This window comes from Eleginops maclovinus, chromosome 22 (genome assembly GCF_036324505.1).
Source record: "Eleginops maclovinus isolate JMC-PN-2008 ecotype Puerto Natales chromosome 22, JC_Emac_rtc_rv5, whole genome shotgun sequence".
Classification (NCBI taxonomy): Eukaryota; Metazoa; Chordata; class Actinopteri; order Perciformes; family Eleginopidae; genus Eleginops; species Eleginops maclovinus.
The window spans coordinates 22,790,212-22,810,408 of NC_086370.1; the positions used below are offsets into that span (position 1 = coordinate 22,790,212).

Below are 20,197 nucleotides of genomic sequence, written 5' to 3' on the forward strand. Positions count from 1 at the left end.
GAACAGTATAGGTAGTTCATTTAGACTTTTAACTAGAGATGAATTTAAGATTCAAGGCTTTATTTGTACAACGGCTACAGCATCATTTGGAAAGTCTCAGCTGCCTTCAACAATGAAACTACGGACGAGGATTAGGGCCTTGTGTGATTTGTTTTTGGGATCTGACCCAAAGTGAATTCTTTTCTAAATTCTATATGTTCTGAGATTAAAGAATTTTGATAAACAAAATAAGAACTCTAAGAACAAATTATTTCAGAATAAAAGTCAGAATTTTGACTTTAAACTCAGATCTCTGAGGCAGGAGAGGATGATGTGAACCAGCTTTGAAAATCTGACCAAGTTAATGATTCTGAGTTCTGAGATGAGGGTCGACATTCTGAAAAAAGTCCAAATTATGAAAAAAAAGTCAAATTTAAAAAAAATGTCGGGATTCTGAGAACAAGTTTGGATCATGGAAGAGTCGGGTTTCTGAAAAAGTCAACATAAAATAAAAAGTCTTCTGAAAAAACTACACTTTTGTTCTGACCTAAGAAAGGTTCACGTGAGCCACAAATACAAATATGAACATGAGCATAATAAGTCCTTCATGAAAAGCTGTTTGATATGTGCTGTCACAGGGGCATGATGAGTGAGACCTCATGGGGAACCTTTCAGTCTGCAGAGCGCCGTGTTTCACTGTGTGGAAGAGAGCTCCAGATTCACTCTCTGAAATGACGCAAATGGAGTCTGATTTCAGTAAATTAAGAAAAAATAATGAACATTGTTGTTAATAATAATCCTCCACATGTTTTTGTTTTCCTTCAAGTCACACGGATACAGTGCCATATCTAGATTTGGACTTTTACTAACAAATGCAGTTAGATCAATGATTTAGTTGTTGTTTTCGTTGAGGGTTTTTACTGTATTTGTATTTAATATTCTATCTCGTTATTTAGTTGTATCATTTTGCATTGTCGTTCCCGCTGGTCGAACTGTTAACCCCCCTGAATCACGTGTTGGGAGATATTGGCCAACAGAGACTGAAACTCTCCAGGTGAGTTTAACCTAGTCTGAGGCTGTTTCCTGTTAATCAAACCACAGCACACTTGAGTTTGATTCAGACTGAGCGCTGCGTGGATAAAGCTGTTTATGTTTAATACCTTGCCGGATGATAAATGTGCACACTTTATCCCGGAGCCTGAATATTACAGCAGGGTGATAAACCATGGGCACCTTGTGGATATTTGCTTTCCTTTATGGCCCATTTTAAAAGAATGATGAATCACTTTGCACAATTCAAACGGGCGGAGAGAAAACAACAAACAACTACAGTGGTGGGAAACTTTTCTGCTGTGAAAGAACCTGGACACTACTCACATTTAATACAAACTGTAAAGGTGTTTCATGTGGAGTCTCGTTAATCACAGTGGCAGGGAGTCCTGTCCTTCCTCAAATGAAGACCAGTTCAATCCAGAAGACCGCCTCTATATCTGTCTTTCACATATTTCCATCTCACTACACTCAGACTTCCTAATCAGCGATCAGGGGTGTTCACTCCACAGGTACACCCATCACCTTCCTCTCTATTCAAACCTTTAAACCGGCTCTCTCCCCCCCTCCTGACAGCTCCAATCCAGGATTCACGTCAAGCTGAAACCACTCTTCTTCAAGACCGGATCTCCATCAATCCCTTCATGCCTCCATAACCTTGTTCCACAGGTAACTAGTAATTGTAATTGTATGCTTTTAAAGTAACCCTGAAGTTCTGCACAGATGTCCTCAGTACTCCCTCTGTCCTCCTAATGGGACGGCCTCTCTGAGTGATGGTAATGCGGGCAGAGTGCTGTGCTGAGAGTAATTGGCCGTGATTTAAAAACCCTCTGATGGCTTAAGTGGGAATGCAATTGGGCAAATGAATGGTTCTTAATGGAACACGTGTGAATGGTTTAATATGGCGGAAAAAGGCTCCAATAAAGAACAGAGGGACTCTTATTTAAACCTAAGTGATGAATATGTGATCTGGATGGATGTACAGTCACTACGTTTTAGACTTTTCATTACAGTTTTTAAACCTCGGTAATGTTAGGCTGTAAGGAAATGACACCACGCTCTTCCAGATGTGTTTACCTGCATGACACAGGACAGCTTAATGCATAGTTGAAAGTGGCTTTGGCTTAAGTATGTCATTTGCAATATAGAAATATAAAGTGCAGTGCAAGAAACTAATAAAGATCAAGAAGTGGAAATGAGCCATTACACTAACCCGGGTGAACCTCAAACTGTAGATCAATGTGCACCCTGCAAATAAACAACACGAGTTACTCCATAAGCAGATCGTTGAAGATCGTCCTGTTACAGCCATTTTACTTTATGATCATTATGGTTTGATATTTGGATTGTTAATAATAATAAAAGATCTAAATCCAGATGATTTGAAGTGCATTAAAGTCTCTCTTTCTGCCGTCAGGACGATAGGACTTCCATGTCTGTGTGTCTACATGTGGCAGGACAGTGGGACACAGCGGGAGAGATTCTTTAGACCGTGATCTTTTTGTTAGATTTCAAACGAGGAAATACTTTAGTTACCTTTTGAAGCGAGGAATTTTATATCCATGTGTATATGCCGCCTGGATCGATCAATAGATATTATGTGATGCAACGCTAGGAGAGGCGTGTCATAACCACAACCCCGTCGAAGGAAAGAGACTTCTTCATTTAACGGACCAAAACGCCACGACCAAGTTAGATTTGGTTTCAATGAGTTATTTTGGATCTTATGCTAACCATATCTGTGTTATGTCAAGTAGGGAATATTCCTTAACATGTTTTTACTATTGGATTAACTGAAGACATGTCACTGAAGCTTTGAAACACTATGTACTTACCCCCCCACAAAAAAAAGGGTAGTCCAAAAGAACATAAATACTCGAAGTACAAAAACCAAAAGCCCTATTTTTCAAATGTGTTGAAATCATTTTACTTCTTTCTGTGACTGCACATACCGTAATCCCTTGACCCTCCTTAGCAACGGTCTGTTCTCCTTAGCAACGGTCTGTTAGCGAGAATTAACGACCTCCGGGATGTTCAAACTGACCGCTCGGAATCGAGTATTCAACTAAGCCCTGAAAAGACAAAACTTGAGCTGTTCTTGCAGAGCCCGGGCTGGAACACGGGTCTCTTCAGGCCGTGAGAGAGCTTCCTTTTGTTCTGTTTGATTACCTGAGAAGGTAATTATGTGTGTGCGGCGGAGAGAGGAGCAGGTGAGGGACAGAAACTCCTTCTCTTCTGTCTGTTCTGCACGACGGGAGAAGACGCTGAGACATTTAAATAACCAAGACAGGAGCAGCGAGCGGCTGGACTTAATGATCAGTAGCTTTAGCATGCACACACACACACACACACACACAGGCACACAGGCACACAGGCACACACACACACACACACACACACACACACACACACACACACACACACACACACACACACACACACACACACACACACACACACACACACACACACACACACACACACACACACACACACACACACACACACACACACACACACACACACACACACACACACACACACACACACACACACACACACACACAGGCTGCTTCATTAGCCCAGCCTTTCTGGATGGACTTGTTTTTAATAACAAGGCTTCTTACCAACCTTTCGTCTCTTCCCTTTTCCTCTTTTATATGTCTCTCTTCTCCTCTCCCTACCCGTTGTTATTTCTGTGTTTCTTCACTACTTCCCTCTCCCTCATTTTTACTTGGCATTCATTCAAGACAGTGACAAGGACTCATCCTGTTAGATATCAGGGTTAAATGACCTCTACGTTTTTATCTGTTACAAAGCTTAGTTGAATACTTGCTTATTGGTCAATTTGGACGTTCAACAGGTAGATAATTCTTGCAAACAGACCGTTGCTAAGGAAAACAGACTGTTGCTAAGGAGGATCATGGGACTAAGTGCAGTCATATCCATCCGCAGAAAGAAGTCCGGTCAATTTAACAACAGTTAAACAAAACAACAAACAACAACAAAACGTTTTTTCCACAGTTTCTCTGAATCCCTCTTTTCTTATGATCACTTTTAAATCAAATCAATATTTTGAGTCGAGTCTATCGGCAAGGTTTTTTTGCAGTTCACTTCCTCGAAGGGCATTTGAAAATCAGAGACCCTTCAGAGTGTTTGTCTGTTTAGTCCCACTGTGTGAGTGTCTGCATGTAGAGATGAAGAGCAGATAAAGAGTGCAACTCTGCAGACGAGTGGGAAAGTCTCCAGGGGCGAAAAGCCACTGCAATCAACCAAACGGAGACGACATTAACCCCCCATAGGGCCCGAGAGAGAGAGAGAGAGAGAGAGAGAGAGAGAGAGAGAGAGAGAGAGAGAGAGAGAGAGAGAGAGAGAGAGAGAGAGAGAGAGAGAGAGAGAGAGAGAGAGAGAGAGAGAGAGAGTTTTATCAAGTTAAACCGGCTTCATCCGTTGCTTTTTGCATCATTAACTTAAATCAAAACAGAGAGCGGTGTGTTTGTGTGTATGTCAGTGTGTCCGTGTGTGTGTTGATGTATTTCGGGGTGTTTTCAGACAAAAGCTCTTTTAATCAAACACTCGAGTTTCCTCTTTCTTTAATTATGTGAGGCGTAATGATGCATGGAGCTCTGTTGTCTTCATTAAAACTGAAACACTCTCTCGCAAGTTCAACTACTCAAACTTTGTAGAGGACGTTTAATAAAGAGGTGTGGAGGATTACCTATTCTGTATCCTGATGTTCTCCTTGCTTCTAGATGTTCATGTTCTTTTCTACCTGTTGTCTCGTTAAGGTAAGAAATACAGTGAAAGGTACGTTGGCAGGAGCAAGAGGAGGAGGAGGAGGAGGAGGACAGATTGTCTAATTAGAGACAATAATTGTCACTCAGCAGTTGAGTCCTCAGGGCCTCGTATATGGAATGTATTAGGGGTGTGTGTGTGTGGTCAGGTAGTGCTGCCATGGAAGCTGTGTGTGTGTGTTAACTCTGATGGAGAGAGGGTGATATGTTGACGTCTGTTCTCCTTTATTCCGAGTAATCAGCTTTTCAAATACAACCACAGGTGTGTGTGTTGAATTGATCATACTCTACTCTAAAGGAATAATGGCTCCCATCATTGAAGGAGTATCGGCAGCACTCTGATCTGGTAAACCACTACTTCTATCAAAACAAATATACAAACACAGAAGGACTTTAACATTTCAATAGGACAAGAGAAACCACCGATAATAGCAGTAGGGTTGGAATTTGGTCTCTAGGCTAACTTATTCTGTTGTAAATAAGCACTGTGGACCTTTGTCTCCCCTCCTGACAGAGAGAGTTATTATAAAGTGCTTTAGGCTGCAGTCTGACAGGCAGTTATGTTATGTACTTTGTATAATTACAATGCTGATAGTGCTAAACCAGAGGAGCTAACACATACTGGAAGTGGGAAAGCAGGCGGGGCTGGATATGAAGAATATCTAGCGAGGGTAAACATGGATCAAATCTTCCTGTTTCAAAACTGACAGCGACACACAGATGACTGGTGAAATGTCCTTTGGTTCGGATGTTTGACTTTTCTGCATGTAGCAGGTCTAAGAGCATATTGCTGAGAGGGTGTTTGAGTTCTCTATCGGACCACAGAGGGCTTTTAGTCACCGAGGACGGCTCAGTCAAGTAGAAAAATGCAAATCTCTCTTTCCACTTCCTGCAAATGGCCTCAGGAGGAGGAGGGCTTTGTGACTACAGCCTACGGAGTGAAACAAAAGGGAGAAACTATTATGTCTCATTCACAGCTCAGAGCCCGGGTCACACGGCGCTGAATACAACGCCGAGTCCAACAGAGGAAACAGAGGATCATTATAACTTCCAGAGGCTTCCAGTTCTTAATGAAAGTCAGATTTATATGTAGGAAAGCACACACATGTATTTTCAAGTGTGTATTTGGGTAGAGGTCAATCTCGAGACGGTACCTTGAGTTATTTATGCATTTTATATATTCACTTATAGAGGAGCTGATTGATTTGACAGAGTTACACTGATTACAGATATGTAGGGTCGGACTGAGAAAACAACACCCTATGAGATAGAAGGCTGCAGAAACTGAGATGTACATTTTCACCATTTCATGACATTTTCTGGACCTAACGATGACTCATAAAATACAAAGAAATCAACGTATTATGAAACCATGAACATTAGAGTTATTTGCAGCCCTTGAAATAATCTGTGTTATACGCTTATATACACAGATTAACGTCAAACCAGTGCTTAATAATTAAATACATGTGTACGTCCACATTATATTCCCCTATTATACTGTATTCCAACAAGGTCTCAGATATAGACAGAGCCTATCTCTGATTGGCTATAACACCAAACAGATCCTTGCAGCATCCCATAATCCCCTCTGTTTCAGCCCTGTTCCTAAAGTGCTGATTCTGAGTCTGCAGCTTCAAACGCTAATGAGCTGCTGCTGCTGGCCACGCCCCTCTGAGACGTGATTGGTTTAAAGCAACACAATGGGGCTCTAGGAGGAGATTCAGGTGATAAGGAGAGCGGGGGTTACCTTGGCTGGTTATTGGCTAATGGTTGCGCAACCCCCAAAAAAAACATTGTGACATCACAGAGTGTCTCAAATCTGATAGGCTGATTTTCAGACAGGTTTTTACAGAGATGGATCAGGACAGTAAGAGAGGGGGTCTTTGTTCCTGAGACTTTCAGAGTCTCTGAACACAGAGGGGACACATGTTGAAGTAGAACAGACATGAAGGAGTGGATTTACCATAATAGTTGATCTTTAGGAATGTGTTGAAATGATGGCACTGTTTGCTCTCCATAGTCGTCTCTGCGGACGTACTTCATTACTGTTGTGAGTGAACAGCCTCTCCTGTAATCCCCACATGCAATTTGGCCTTCACTTGTTCTAGAGCAACAGTTTTCCTGCCTTATATTTGTTCTGAGAAGTGAAGTTAGGCTCAGTTTAATCTGCCACGGCACTCGTTCCACTGCTGGGTAACTTCCTGTGCGGGCGGCTAATTGGACTGAGATTTTTCCTGCACTCAACGAATTAACTGCATGTTGGGTTTGTTACATTTAAGAAAAGTTTTAAAGTGAACCGACAGAGTAACTTAGGGTTCAGAGGAAGCCTATTTTGTGTAATGAGTGTAGATATGTGAGACTGTGCTCTGCATGAAAAGAGACGAAAATCAAACAAGTAAAAAGTAAGTATTTTCCTACAGGGATCAAAAAAGGTCTATGTTGTCTTACCCAAAATAAAGAACCGATCAAGCAGTATAAATGTGCTCTTACTGTTGTGTTATATAATGTCCTGCTTCTACTTCATTTTGTTGCGCAATGTGTTGCGTAATAACAGTAAATAGTCCTTGGAGACCAACACCAACATCCACTATACAATCCAGATGTTTTGAGAGGTCCAACATCATGGGAAATCCATCCAAAAAGCAGCAGATAGACAACATCTCACAGCGTTTCCCGGAGTCTTCACTGTTTAATAACCTTTTTTTTTACCAGCAATTTTCCTCTTCAGATGTCAAGTGCTGCGTGAAAAGGTCACTAAGAGCTGATGGATGCTTTCTGAGAGTCTTGACCTTCAGCTTTCATTCACAATGAACTAAAAAGATGTACAGTTCACTGCCTTTAAAACACCGTACCGTACTCTATGTGATACATATAATAAAATCTACCAGTGATCGGGTGTTACTTCAATGTTCCAGAAGGTCTAACCCTAACCCTCTCATGTTTTGGATTATTCTGCACTTATAAGTCAAACATCTAACATTAAGTATGAAATAAAACTGAGAGAAACTGTATATGTGTAAGTGTAAGTGGCTCAAAACAGCATTTCATCCCATGTTTGCGTTGCATATTTAACCACATTTCTTCTATCATTTAATGTCTCTTAAGAATGTTTGGGGTCACAGAGTCTCTTTATTAGAGACACAGAGTTGAAAAGGGGGGGATCTTTGGTCCATTGTTGACTATTTTACTGTCGATTGACTCCTGCATTAGTCGGCTAAGATGTATTTGAAAATGCTTTAATTTGGAATATCATTAAATGAAAACAAGTGAACTTTTAGGTTTTAATTGTTGTACAAGTTGCATGCTATTAGTATGTTGATGTTCACAGTCCTGCAGGAAGTCCACAAGCATATGATCCAAAAGAAAGCGAGGTATATTCATAGCTCTTATCCCTATTAAAACTCCTGCTGAAGCACTTTAGTGTGTGTGTGTGTGTGTGTGTGTGTGTGTGTGTGTGTGTGTGTGTGTGTGTGTGTGTGTGTGCATGTGTGTGTGTGTGTGCCTGAAGTTTATGAAAAGCCTCTTAGAGCAGGATTAGGATCATCATTGTCCACTAGTTTATGATAGGACGAGGATTATGTGAGTACAGAGATATGTTTAGCATCCAGAAGTCCCCCCCCCCCCGGTGTACACACAGCATCTGCACCGTTTACATTCACTACACTCTGCAGTGGTTCGGCTTTGATCTGAGCAACATTCACTACATGCAGATCACAGTGTCAGCCGAGACGACACAATTATAGGAGTCATTCCTGTGTGAGGGTTAGAGAAGATATGTAGCAAGACACAGTTACTGCTTGTTTATGCAACTCAAAACACGAAAGCCTGAGGAAACATGAGCAGCGTTTACTAAAAGCTGCAGAAACCAAACACAACGGAGACCAGGGGACACTAAAGAGAGACGCACACAGCTGGAAGCCAGGGGACACTAAAGAGAGACGCACACAGCTGGAGACCAGGGGACACTAAAGAGAGACGCACACAGCTGGAGACCAGGGGACACTAAAGAGAGACGCACACAGCTGGAGACCAGGGGACACTTAAGAGAGACGCACACAGCTGGAGACCAGGGGACACTAAAGAGAGACGCACACAGCTGGAGACCAGGGGACACTTAAGAGAGACGCACACAGCTGGAGACCAAGGGACACTAAAGAGAGACGCACACAGCTGGAGACCAGGGGACACTAAAGAGAGACGCACACAGCTGGAGACCAGGGGACTCCAAAGAGAGACACACACATCTGGAGACCAGGGGACACTAAAGAGAGACGCACACAGCTGGAGACCAGGGGACACTAAAGAGAGACGCACACAGCTGGAGACCAGGGGACACTAAAGAGAGACGCACACAGCTGGAGACCAGGGGACACTAAAGAGAGACGCACACAGCTGGAGACCAGGGGACACTGAAGAAAGACGCACACAGCTGGAGACCAGGGGACACTAAAGAGAGAAGCACACAGCTGGAGACCAGGGGACACTAAAGAGAGACGCACACAGCTGGAGACCAGGGGACACTAAAGAGAGACGCACACAGCTGGAGACCAGGGGACACTAAAGAGAGACACACACAGCTGGAGACCAGGGGAGACTAAAGAGAGACGCACACAGCTGGAGACCAGGGGACACTAAAGAGAGACGCACACAGCTGGAGACCAGGGGACACTAAAGAGAGACGCACACAGCTGGAGACCAGGGGACACTAAAGAGAGACGCACACAGCTGGAGACCAGGGGACACTAAAGAGAGACGCACACAGCTGGAGACCAGGGGACACTAAAGAGAGACGCACACAGCTGGAGACCAGGGGACACTAAAGAGAGACGCACACAGCTGGAGACCAGGGGACACTAAAGAGAGACGCACACAGCTGGAGACCAGGGGACACTTAAGAGAGACGCACACAGCTGGAGACCAGGGGACACTAAAGAGAGACGCACACAGCTGGAGACCAGGGGACACTAAAGAGAGACACACACAGCTGGAGACCAGGGGACACTAAAGAGAGACGCACACAGCTGGAGACCAGGGGACACTAAAGAGAGACGCACACAGCTGGAGACCAGGGGACACTAAAGAGAGACGCACACAGCTGGGACCGGAGCGCTGGGTGACGGTCAGGATCATTGACGTTCAGTGCTGCTGCAGATGCTTCTGCATGAGTTTTGGGCCTTGTAACTCGTTTGCCCTCATCAGCCACAGTAGATTCTAGTATTGAAATACATGTTAAACAGAGGGATGATATATTATTTCAGACGGCGGTTCCCGGCAACAATCCTAAACCGAACGGACAACATCTCCACCACCATATGGCTCGGGGGAGAAGTCCTTGTAACGTCCCTGACAAACACTCCTCTTTCCATAACCAGACCCCCGCCTCCCTGCCTCTCGTGTCGGTGCTTCTTGAAGTGGCGGTGAGTTTCTCTCTGAACACCTCCGAGATAACCTGGATCTGTGACGGCGAGGTAGTGCTGATAGCAGCCGAGCGGCATTAGCATTCACAGCAGCTCGGGTTTCCTAAACGTCTTGTTCCCAACGAGAGGATAGAGATGACTGTTCCTGAGAGTTCCCATCAGCGTCTGTGTGTGTGTGTGTGTGTGTGTGTGTGTGTGTGTGTGTGTGTGTGTGTGTGTGTGTGTGTGTGTGTGACTGGTCCCTGAGTTTGTTTAGATAGCATCCATCCGCAAACACACAGCCGACAATTGGCCACATTAAACCTCTTCTACCACCTCGATTAATGCCAGCTAAATGAAAGACACACACACACACACACACACACACACACACACACACACAGTTTTTTAAAAAACACTTAAAGTAAAAGTAAAAAGATCCTGAAGCGATGTAATCATTTTAAGCCTCTGTGTTTAAATGTGTGTTTGCTTTGAGATCCAATAATGCCTCGTTACTGTCTTTATAAATGGCTCACGGTTCAATAACTCCATAGTTCTGACAATCTTTCATTAAATTCACTTAAGCACCTTAAACTCATCAGCCAGCGGTTTGGAATTAGACCTGAGGAAAGCCTTTACAGCCGCAATAATGAGCTGTACTGCGCGCCGACACGTCCTAAACAAACAAAACAGCCTTAAAACTTAAATTTTAATCAAGCACTCTTCATTATGCTGCGAGTTCTCACCCCGCTGTAATGCAGAGCCGAGTGTCTGGGAGTGTAATTCGGTAATGAGTGCAGGGGAGAAGTGACACAATATGTTAATTGCCCCGTGCACGAGGAGCGCAAACATCTAATTTGAGGGAATTAATGTGATAGGGGCGAGCTTCTGGAGTAACAAACTTTAAACAAATTCAGTTTAATCTGCACACAGCGAGGCCGGGTAACTCTTCAGGAGAACTCATGGCTGCAACATCTGTCTGAGAGCAAAGACTCCAGCGAGCAGAGGAATAAACAGTCTGGGTTTATAGAGAGACAGACGGACCGGATTTATTTTCTGTGAGGCCGTTAATACGCAGAACATGGGAGCCATTCACTTATTCACACGTGTTTGGGCATAGATTTAAACCATTGATTATAATATATCGCAGCATTTGGTACAATTTACACGTACTTGTACTTCCTTGAGTATCTCCTGCTACTTTATACTTTACTCCACTACATTATGTAATCCCTTTAGTTGCTTAGGCAGATTAGGATGACTGATGGTAAATATAATCTCCCTTAAATCAGACTGTAGTTCACCTGCAGTAAATCCAGCAGCTACCCTGCAGTATACAAAGCCATTCAAACTAGCTGCACCTTTACCAGCTCTGAGAACACTTTAATGATCAATCATTCTAAAACATATCAGAGGTATTATTCTGAAATGGACCAATCAGACAATGACTACTTTTACTGTCGCTACTTTAAGTACATTTAGAGGAGAGTACTTTCTACTTTCACTGGAGGAACATTTAGAATACTTTCACTGTGACAGAGTATTCCTACACTCTGGTACTTCTACTTTACTCAAGTACAAGACCTGAGTACTTCTACTTTACTCAAGTACAAGATCTGAGTACTTCTACTTTACTCAAGTACAAGATCTGAGTACTTCTACTTTACTCAAGTACAAGATCTGAGTACTTCTACTTTACTCAAGTACAAGACCTGAGTACTTCTACTTTAGTCAATTACAAGACCTGAGTACTTCTACTTTACTCAAGTACAAGCAGGGTGGTTGCAAAGTGGTTAGGGGCTTGGCCTGGGAACTGGAAGGTCACCAGTTCAAGTCCCCGAAAGACCAAGTGCCACCGTGGTGTCCCTGAGCAAGACACTGGTTACCTACACTGCTCCCCCCCGGGCGCCTTACATAATGGCAGCCCACTGCTCCTAACACTAGGATGGGTCAAATGCAGAGACCGCATTTCGTTGTCCTAGTACTTGTACTCTGTGCAATGACAACAAAGTTGAATCTTCATCTTCATCAAGATCTGAGTACTTCTATTTTACTCAAGTACAAGATCTGAGTACTTCTACTTTACTCAAGTACAAGATCTGAGTACTTCTACTTTAACTGAAGTACCAGATCTGAGTACTTCTACTTTAACTGAAGTATCAGATATGAGTACTTCTACTTTACTCAAGTACAAGATCTGAGTACTTCTACTTTACTCAAGTACAAGATCTGAGTACTTCTACTTTACTCAAGTACAAGATCTGAGTACTTTCTACTTTAACTGAAGTACCAGATCTGAGTACTTCTACTTTAACTGAAGTATCAGATCTGAGTACTTCTACTTTAACTGAAGTACTCAGATCTGGAGTAGAGTCAGACTTTAATCATTTCCCTTTTTGTCTGATTATGTTGTTAAGTTGCTCTTTTCATAGCAGTAGGTCTATACAAATATTCAATGCCAGAGAAAAGTTGTGTATTAAGTTTTAATTAGCTATTTGAGACGGCAGATTCAATGTAAGGGAGAAAGGGGGGAGGGGGGGTGATGAAAAATGGATGTGAAAAGTCACCGGGGAGGAGAGGACCTCAATCTTGTTGGCTTTCTCTCCAAGCTTTTCATTTGTCTTTTGACTTATTTATCGGGTCGAGAGGCGATATTAGCTGTGGTGGATTTCCAAATGCAACCCCCCCCCACACACCCCCCACACACACACACACACAAACCGTCTTCAGAGGGGCAACCCTATTACGGAGAACCAGAGACTTGTAGCCGTCTCTGCGCATCAGAATTAGAATTTCAAAGTAGCTTTTGATTGTTTGATCTCGTATCCAAAAGTGATTGTTGGTTATAAAAAGCAAGTGTGAGGAAAAAAGCAATTAACATAAAGACGTGGTTCTATTAATACCCCGGGTTCTCTCTGTAGTCTCGTGGCTGGTTGTGATCCATAATTAACGGTGAACAGATCCCATTTTCACCTTCTGCTGCGGTTCCTTCTGGAGCAGCTCTCCGGAGAGCAGCGAGCAGATGATACTTCACACGGCGGAAAAACCTAGAAAGAAACTCTCTGATTTCTAAATTCACAACGAGAGGGAGCGGATAACGGCACTAATACATTATGGGTCAACAGAATGCTACTTTCATTCTTAAGTTAAAGGAAGTAGTCGTTGTGGAACAAGTAGATCATATTCACCCCATGCTTAGCCTTCTTTTGGGTGTTTCACATTGTGCTGGTATCCTCGTTTAGAGCCTAATTGCTATAACTTTGCATAGCATCTCCAGCTATTTCCATCATTACTTGGCAAATAAACAGCTTTAACAGGTTTTAAATGAACTTTTATTAAGTATTAGCACATTTTAAGGCGGGAGAGTAAAAATGTAGATTACCAATATGGGATTTGTTTATTGTAATAATGAATAATTGGGGCTGTTTGCTGCTAGCTGTTTGATAGCAGTTGGTTAGCTTAATAAATCACACGTAAACAATGTTTTTATAAATACTGTAACTGCAAGAGCCCGAAAAATCCATAGGGTCTTAAATCATAATTATAATTTCAATTATGAGAGCCGGCAATTTGGCTACAGCTTGCTTGTTAGATAGGCAGCTAATATAAGCCATCTCACTGTTGGTGAGAAAGCAAATGGAAAGCTAACAATCCCTAGTAAGCTAAACAGCTAACGTTTGCTAGCTAAATATCACATACAGGTTATGTAGAAAGTAGCCGTGTAATAAGCGGGGAAATGTGCTACTTTTGCTTTGCTTAGGTGTTCCCTTTTCACCATAACCTTCCTGCTGCACATTATCCCTTTCTTAATCACTTTACTCTTGTTGCAAACTGCACACTAGTTTTGCCCCTATCCTCCAAAGCTATCCAACTAAACTCCTGTTTCCAAGTTAATTGAGTTGCACGCCTCTTTTAAGTATTCCCTTCAAAGTATTGGACATATGAAACTCTGAACTGAGATCAGGAAGAAGCACTTCTTAAACTAAAATGTTATCAGTTGCCACTGTTTGCCAGATCTTACAAGTACAAGTCTTATTGTTCCTGGACTCTAACGCTGTTTGTAAGGCCTTGTTCCTCCAGTGTGAGGAGCAACGGCCAACACTCTGATTCATTATTTATGAGAGCCGGTCTCACATCACAGCAGCACTGCAATGCTGCATTTACTGCACTGTTTTTACCCAGAAATCCTGCTGTTTCTCTCTGTCTTTCACCATGTCACATGTACCGTTAATGTCCTAGGTTACTCTTCACATCTTATAATTAATTCATCTGGAAAGGCACAAAGAAATGTCCTCAGACTGATCTCTCACTCAAACAGTGCCAGTCTGAGAACCATTTTTCCAAGAAATGGTTCTCAGACAAGCATGACATTTCAATTTTTTCATGGTCCATTTTATTAACCGCTCTGCTGTTTCAATTCTGGAACCTCTGTCAGGGTTTGTCCTTTAGATACTTTAGGAAAGTCATCAGTGAAACCAAACGCTGTGAGCGAGGGAGGATGTTAACGAGCGTCCGCAGAGGAGCCCCAAAACTGGAGCTGAAAACATGTTCAAAGGTCAGATTCTGTTGGATTCCTCTAGTTTCTTACATTCACTTTTATATTAAAACCAAGTGTAGCTTCTGGTGGGGAGCAAGATGATAAAAAGTGGATGAATTAGAAACAAAGGGCAATGGAGAAGAGAGGATAGGGCAGCTGGTACAGGTTCACATCTGTTACTGGGATACAGAATACAGACCATTGCTAAGGAGAACAGACCATTGCTAAGGGGAACAGACCATTGCTAAGGAGAACAGACCATTGCTAAGGGGAACAGACCATTGCTAAGGAGAACAGACCATTGCTAAGGGGAACAGACCATTGCTAAGGGGAACAGACCATTGCTAAGGGGAACAGACGATTGCTAAGGAGAACAGACCGTTCCTAAGGAGAACAGACTGTTGCTAAGGGGAACAGACCATTGCTAAGGGGAACAGACCATTGCTAAGGAGAACAGACCATTGCTAAGGGGAACAGACCATTGCTAAGGGGAACAGACCATTGCTAAGGAGAACAGACCATTGCTAAGGGGAACAGACCGTTGCTAAGGGGAACAGACCGTTGCTAAGGAGAACAGAACATTGCTAAGGGGAACAGACCGTTGCTAAGGGGAACAGACCGTTCCTAAGGATAACAGACTGTTGCTAAGGGGAACAGACCATTGCTAAGGGGAACAGACCATTGCTAAGGAGAACAGACCATTGCTAAGGAGAACAGACCATTGCTAAGGGGAACAGACCGTTGCTAAGGGGAACAGACCGTTGCTAAGGAGAACAGAACATTGCTAAGGGGAACAGACCGTTGCTAAGGGGAACAGACCGTTCCTAAGGATAACAGACTGTTGCTAAGGGGAACAGACCATTGCTAAGGAGAACAGACCATTGCTAAGGGGAACAGACCGTTGCTAAGGGGAACAGACCATTGCTAAGGGGAACAGACCGTTGCTAAGGGGAACAGACCGTTGCTAAGGAGAACAGAACATTGCTAAGGGGAACAGACCGTTGCTAAGGGGAACAGACCATTGCTAAGGAGAACAGACCATTGCTAAGGGGAACAGACCGTTGCTAAGGGGAACAGACCGTTGCTAAGGAGAACAGAACATTGCTAAGGGGAACAGACCGTTGCTAAGGGGAACAGACCGTTCCTAAGGATAACAGACTGTTGCTAAGGGGAACAGACCATTGCTAAGGGGAACAGACCATTGCTAAGGGGAACAGACCATTGCTAAGGGGAACAGACCATTGCTAAGGAGAACAGACCTTTTGCTAAGGAGGATCAAGGGGACTTTGTGCGGTCATACAAATCCACAGAAAGAAGGCAGGGAAATCTAACGTCAGCGGTAACAAACGCTAGATTTCTCCACCCCAAAACCCAGTGGACTCCAGAGAGCTGGAGAGCTGGAGAGTACCCCCCCCCCCCTTTTTAACCTTGTGTGAATCCGTACTGTTTTTCACTTTCACTGCTGCTTTAACTCTTGAATTTCCTCATAGATAAAGGTCCATCTTATGTATTATATGACCTATTTGTATACTTGTATATTGAGTGGTTTCATGACGGCTAAACTGTCCCCAGTAAAGAAAACCACAATCATTGTCAGCTTTGTTTGGAGCAGCAGAACAAAGACTCCCTGTTTGAAACGCAACGATCAGTAATAACAGCGTCTGTTTATGGCAATAACAATATCTATACTTTAGATCAATCTGGCTGGATCTTTCAGCCGAGCCCCGAGGCGCCCGAGGACTGAAGTCTGTCTCCATTATAATCAGCCGGGCACTAAATACATCAACACAAGCAGATGATAAAAGCATTCAGCTCATTGATTAGCTTTGTTCATTTCTCGCTCGCTGGTGCAGGAGAGAGAGAGCTCTGTTAGAAAGCAGCGGTGAAGCAGAAAATAATAACAATATGTGTCTGTGAGGCTCTTCTATCATCAACGATACAGACTACAGGCTCCAGAGACCTCACGTTAGAAAGAAAGACAACCACAAGAAAACCAATTTCTGCAGAAAATCAGCAGGAGAGGACTCTTTAAAGTAGAGACTCTACATACTGATATACACCTGAACATCAGCAGGAGAGGACTCTTTAAAGTAGAGACACTACATACTGATATACACCTGAACATCAGCAGGAGAGGACTCTTTAAAGTAGAGACACTACATACTGATATACACCTGAACATCAGCAGGAGAGGACTCTTTAAAGTAGAGACACTACATACTGATATACACCTGAACATCAGCAGGAGAGGACTCTTTAAAGTAGAGACTCTACATACTGATATACACCTGAACATCAGCAGGAGAGGACTCTTTAAAGTAGAGACACTACATACTGATATACACCTGAACATCAGCAGGAGAGGACTCTTTAAAGTAGAGACTCTACATACTGATATACACCTGAACATCAGCAGGAGAGGACTCTTTAAAGTAGAGACACTACATACTGATATACACCTGAACATCAGCAGAAGAGTGACAAAAGAAGTGCAGAAAATGAAGAAGAATCCTCGTCATTGAAGCTGATTTTTCCTCACCAATATTTAAATACTGGCAGCTAATTTGCACATGAAAGCATCAGCACTTTCTGCAGCGGTGGCAGGACGGGGGACCACAAACCAACAAGTGTGTAAGCACAATAGCTCCCTGTGGAGTGAGTGTGGATTACATCAATAAAAAAACTAACAACTCTATTATCTTTTCTGCTTATAAGCAGCTCTGGTTACTCCCTGATGACTCAGATAAAAAAGACCCTAAAAAAAATATAAAACAAGTGAGAAAGCATGGATCTAAAACGCAGAGTTAAAAGAGTGTGTGTGTGTGTGTGTGTGTGTGTGTGTGTGTGTGTGTGTGTGTGTGTGTGTGTGTGTGTGTGTGTGTGTGTGTGTGTGTGTGTGTATGGGAGGGGTCAGGAGTAAATATGAAATGATGCAGCATCTGTGGAGGCCTTTAAGTGATACATCACTCCATTCCACTTCGTTTACCGTCACTTCCTCTGAGTTAATTGGTTCATGGGGAGCACTAATTAAGGGGGATGGCCTTGTTTATCGTCACGGCGACACTCGTTAAGCCAAGAGATATTTTTTTTTACATTTCATTCTTTTAGGGCTGGTAACATTAACCCACCCTTCACAACATCTATAATGGAGCAGCTGCATTTAATGTACACACACACACACACACACACACACACACACACACACACACACACACACACACACACACACACACACACACACACACACACACACACACACACACACACACACACACACAGCTTGACACCACTCAACTCAACAAATGTACGCATACAGTAATGCACGGAAAACACACATTATGATACACACACGTGCAATAAGGATGATGTCCTACCTCTCTGCGTCGCGAGGCCCAGCAGGTCTGTTTGACTTTCCACACCACAGCAGCCACCAGCAGCAGAGACAGGAAACAGCTGCAGGGGGGGGACAGAAATCAATTTATCCTTAGCCTTGCATGAAGATAAAATGCTAAACTGTAAGTATCGTGCAGAATTGATCTGCTTCATATGTGGGATAAAAACAGGCCTAAATCACCTGTATAAATGCCTTCAACGTCCAGAAGATTTACCTTGTTTTTAAATATATGTAATTTAAAATTCAGTAATATGGCGGTCAATAGGTGCTAACGAGCTACAACATCCCAACACATTTCAATCAGGAGAAAAGTGCTACAGCTTCAGAAAGGATGCAGATATAAAAACACAAATGCTCAAAAACTCATGCAGAAACATCTGCAGCAGCTCTTCAACACATGCAGCATCTAGAGAACATTCAGCAGAGGAGACATGAGCAGTTTACTAAAAGCTGCAGAAACCAAACGCTGCAAGAAGCTCCAACACAACGGAGACCAGGGGACACTAAAGAGAGACGCACACAGCTGGAGACCAGGGGACATTAAAGAGAGAGGCACACAGCTGGAGACCAGGGGACACTAAAGAGAGACGCACACAGCTGGAGACCAGGGGACACTAAAGAGAGACGCACACAGCTGGAGACACTAAAGAGAGACGCACACAGCTGGAGACACTAAAGAGAGACGCACACAGCTGGAGACCAGGGGACACTAAAGAGAGACGCACACAGCTGGAGACCAGGGGACACTAAAGAGAGACGCACACAGCTGGAGACCAGGGGGCAATAAAGAGAGACGCACACAGCTGGAGACACTAAAGAGAGACGCACACAGCTGGAGACCAGGGGACACTAAAGAGAGACGCACACAGCTGGAGACCAGGGGACACTAAAGACAGACGCACACAGCTGGAGACCAAGGGACACTAAAGAGAGACGCACACAGCTGGAGACCAGGGGACACTAAAGAGAGACGCACACAGCTGGAGACCAGGGGACACTAAAGAGAGATGCACACAGCTGGAGACCAGGGGACACTAAAGAGAGACGCACACAGCTGGAGACCAGGGGACACTAAAGAGAGACGCACACAGCTGGAGACCAGGGGACACTAAAGAGAGACGCACACAGCTGGAGACCAGGGGACACTAAAGAGAGACGCACACAGCTGGAGACCAGGGGACACTAAAGAGAGACGCGCACAGCTGGAGACCAGGGGACACTAAAGAGAGACGCGCACAGCTGGAGACCAGAGGACACTAAAGAGAGACGGACACAGCTGGAGACCAGGGGACACTAAAGAGAGACGCACACAGCTGGAGACCAGGTGACACTAAAGAGAGACGCACACAGCTGGAGACCAGGTGACACTAAAGAGAGACGCACACAGCTGGAGACCAGGGGACACTAAAGAGAGACGCACACAGCTGGGACCGGAGCGCTGGGTGACGTTCAGGGTCATAAAGCTGTCTCTGTCTCTGTTGTTGTTCTCCTGAAATGTTTTCTGGTCTTATTCTAACGATGTGATCACATGACTCCTTCTGATGTCACTGCAGATCTGCTGGAAGCTAGCTCGCTAACGTAGCTAACCTTCAGATATCCTGACACACACTTCCAGTTCTGAGACAGAATCACTCTGAGACATTTGCACCTGTTGGCCACCGTACACAGTCCAATAACCAAGCACTAAAACTCAATGACGAACAACAACAACAAAAAAGCTAGAAAATGCAAAAATAAAGCAGGTTTTTTGTAGCAAGTTTCCATTTATGCTTCTCTTCTATGTAATTACTCTCCAATCACTCCACTATATTTACAGTAACTCCACTGAGGAGCAAATGTACAATAACATGTATTTAATGCTAGTGTTTTTCTTTGTAGTTTTGCTGAAACAAAAACCCCTTTAGGTGCAAGAAGCAAAACTCTAATCAGACAACACAGAGTCTTCACACTCGTTCACTGAGCTCCAGTTTCTGCAGGGAGAAGAGAAACTCTCAGAAGATTTGGAGCGAGATAATAAACCGCGGTGACCACAGGCAGCCGGGGA

General features: G+C 43.6%; 1 protein-coding gene across 1 annotated transcript in view; it reads right to left on the reverse strand.

The window, feature by feature from the left end:
* atrnl1a (attractin-like 1a) overlaps positions 1 to 20,197 on the reverse strand; it is a 192,984-nt gene that overhangs the window by 55,426 nt on the left and 117,361 nt on the right. The window contains 1 exon segment of the mRNA XM_063874219.1: positions 18,134 to 18,212. Within this exon segment, the coding sequence (XP_063730289.1) occupies positions 18,134 to 18,212 (79 nt within the window).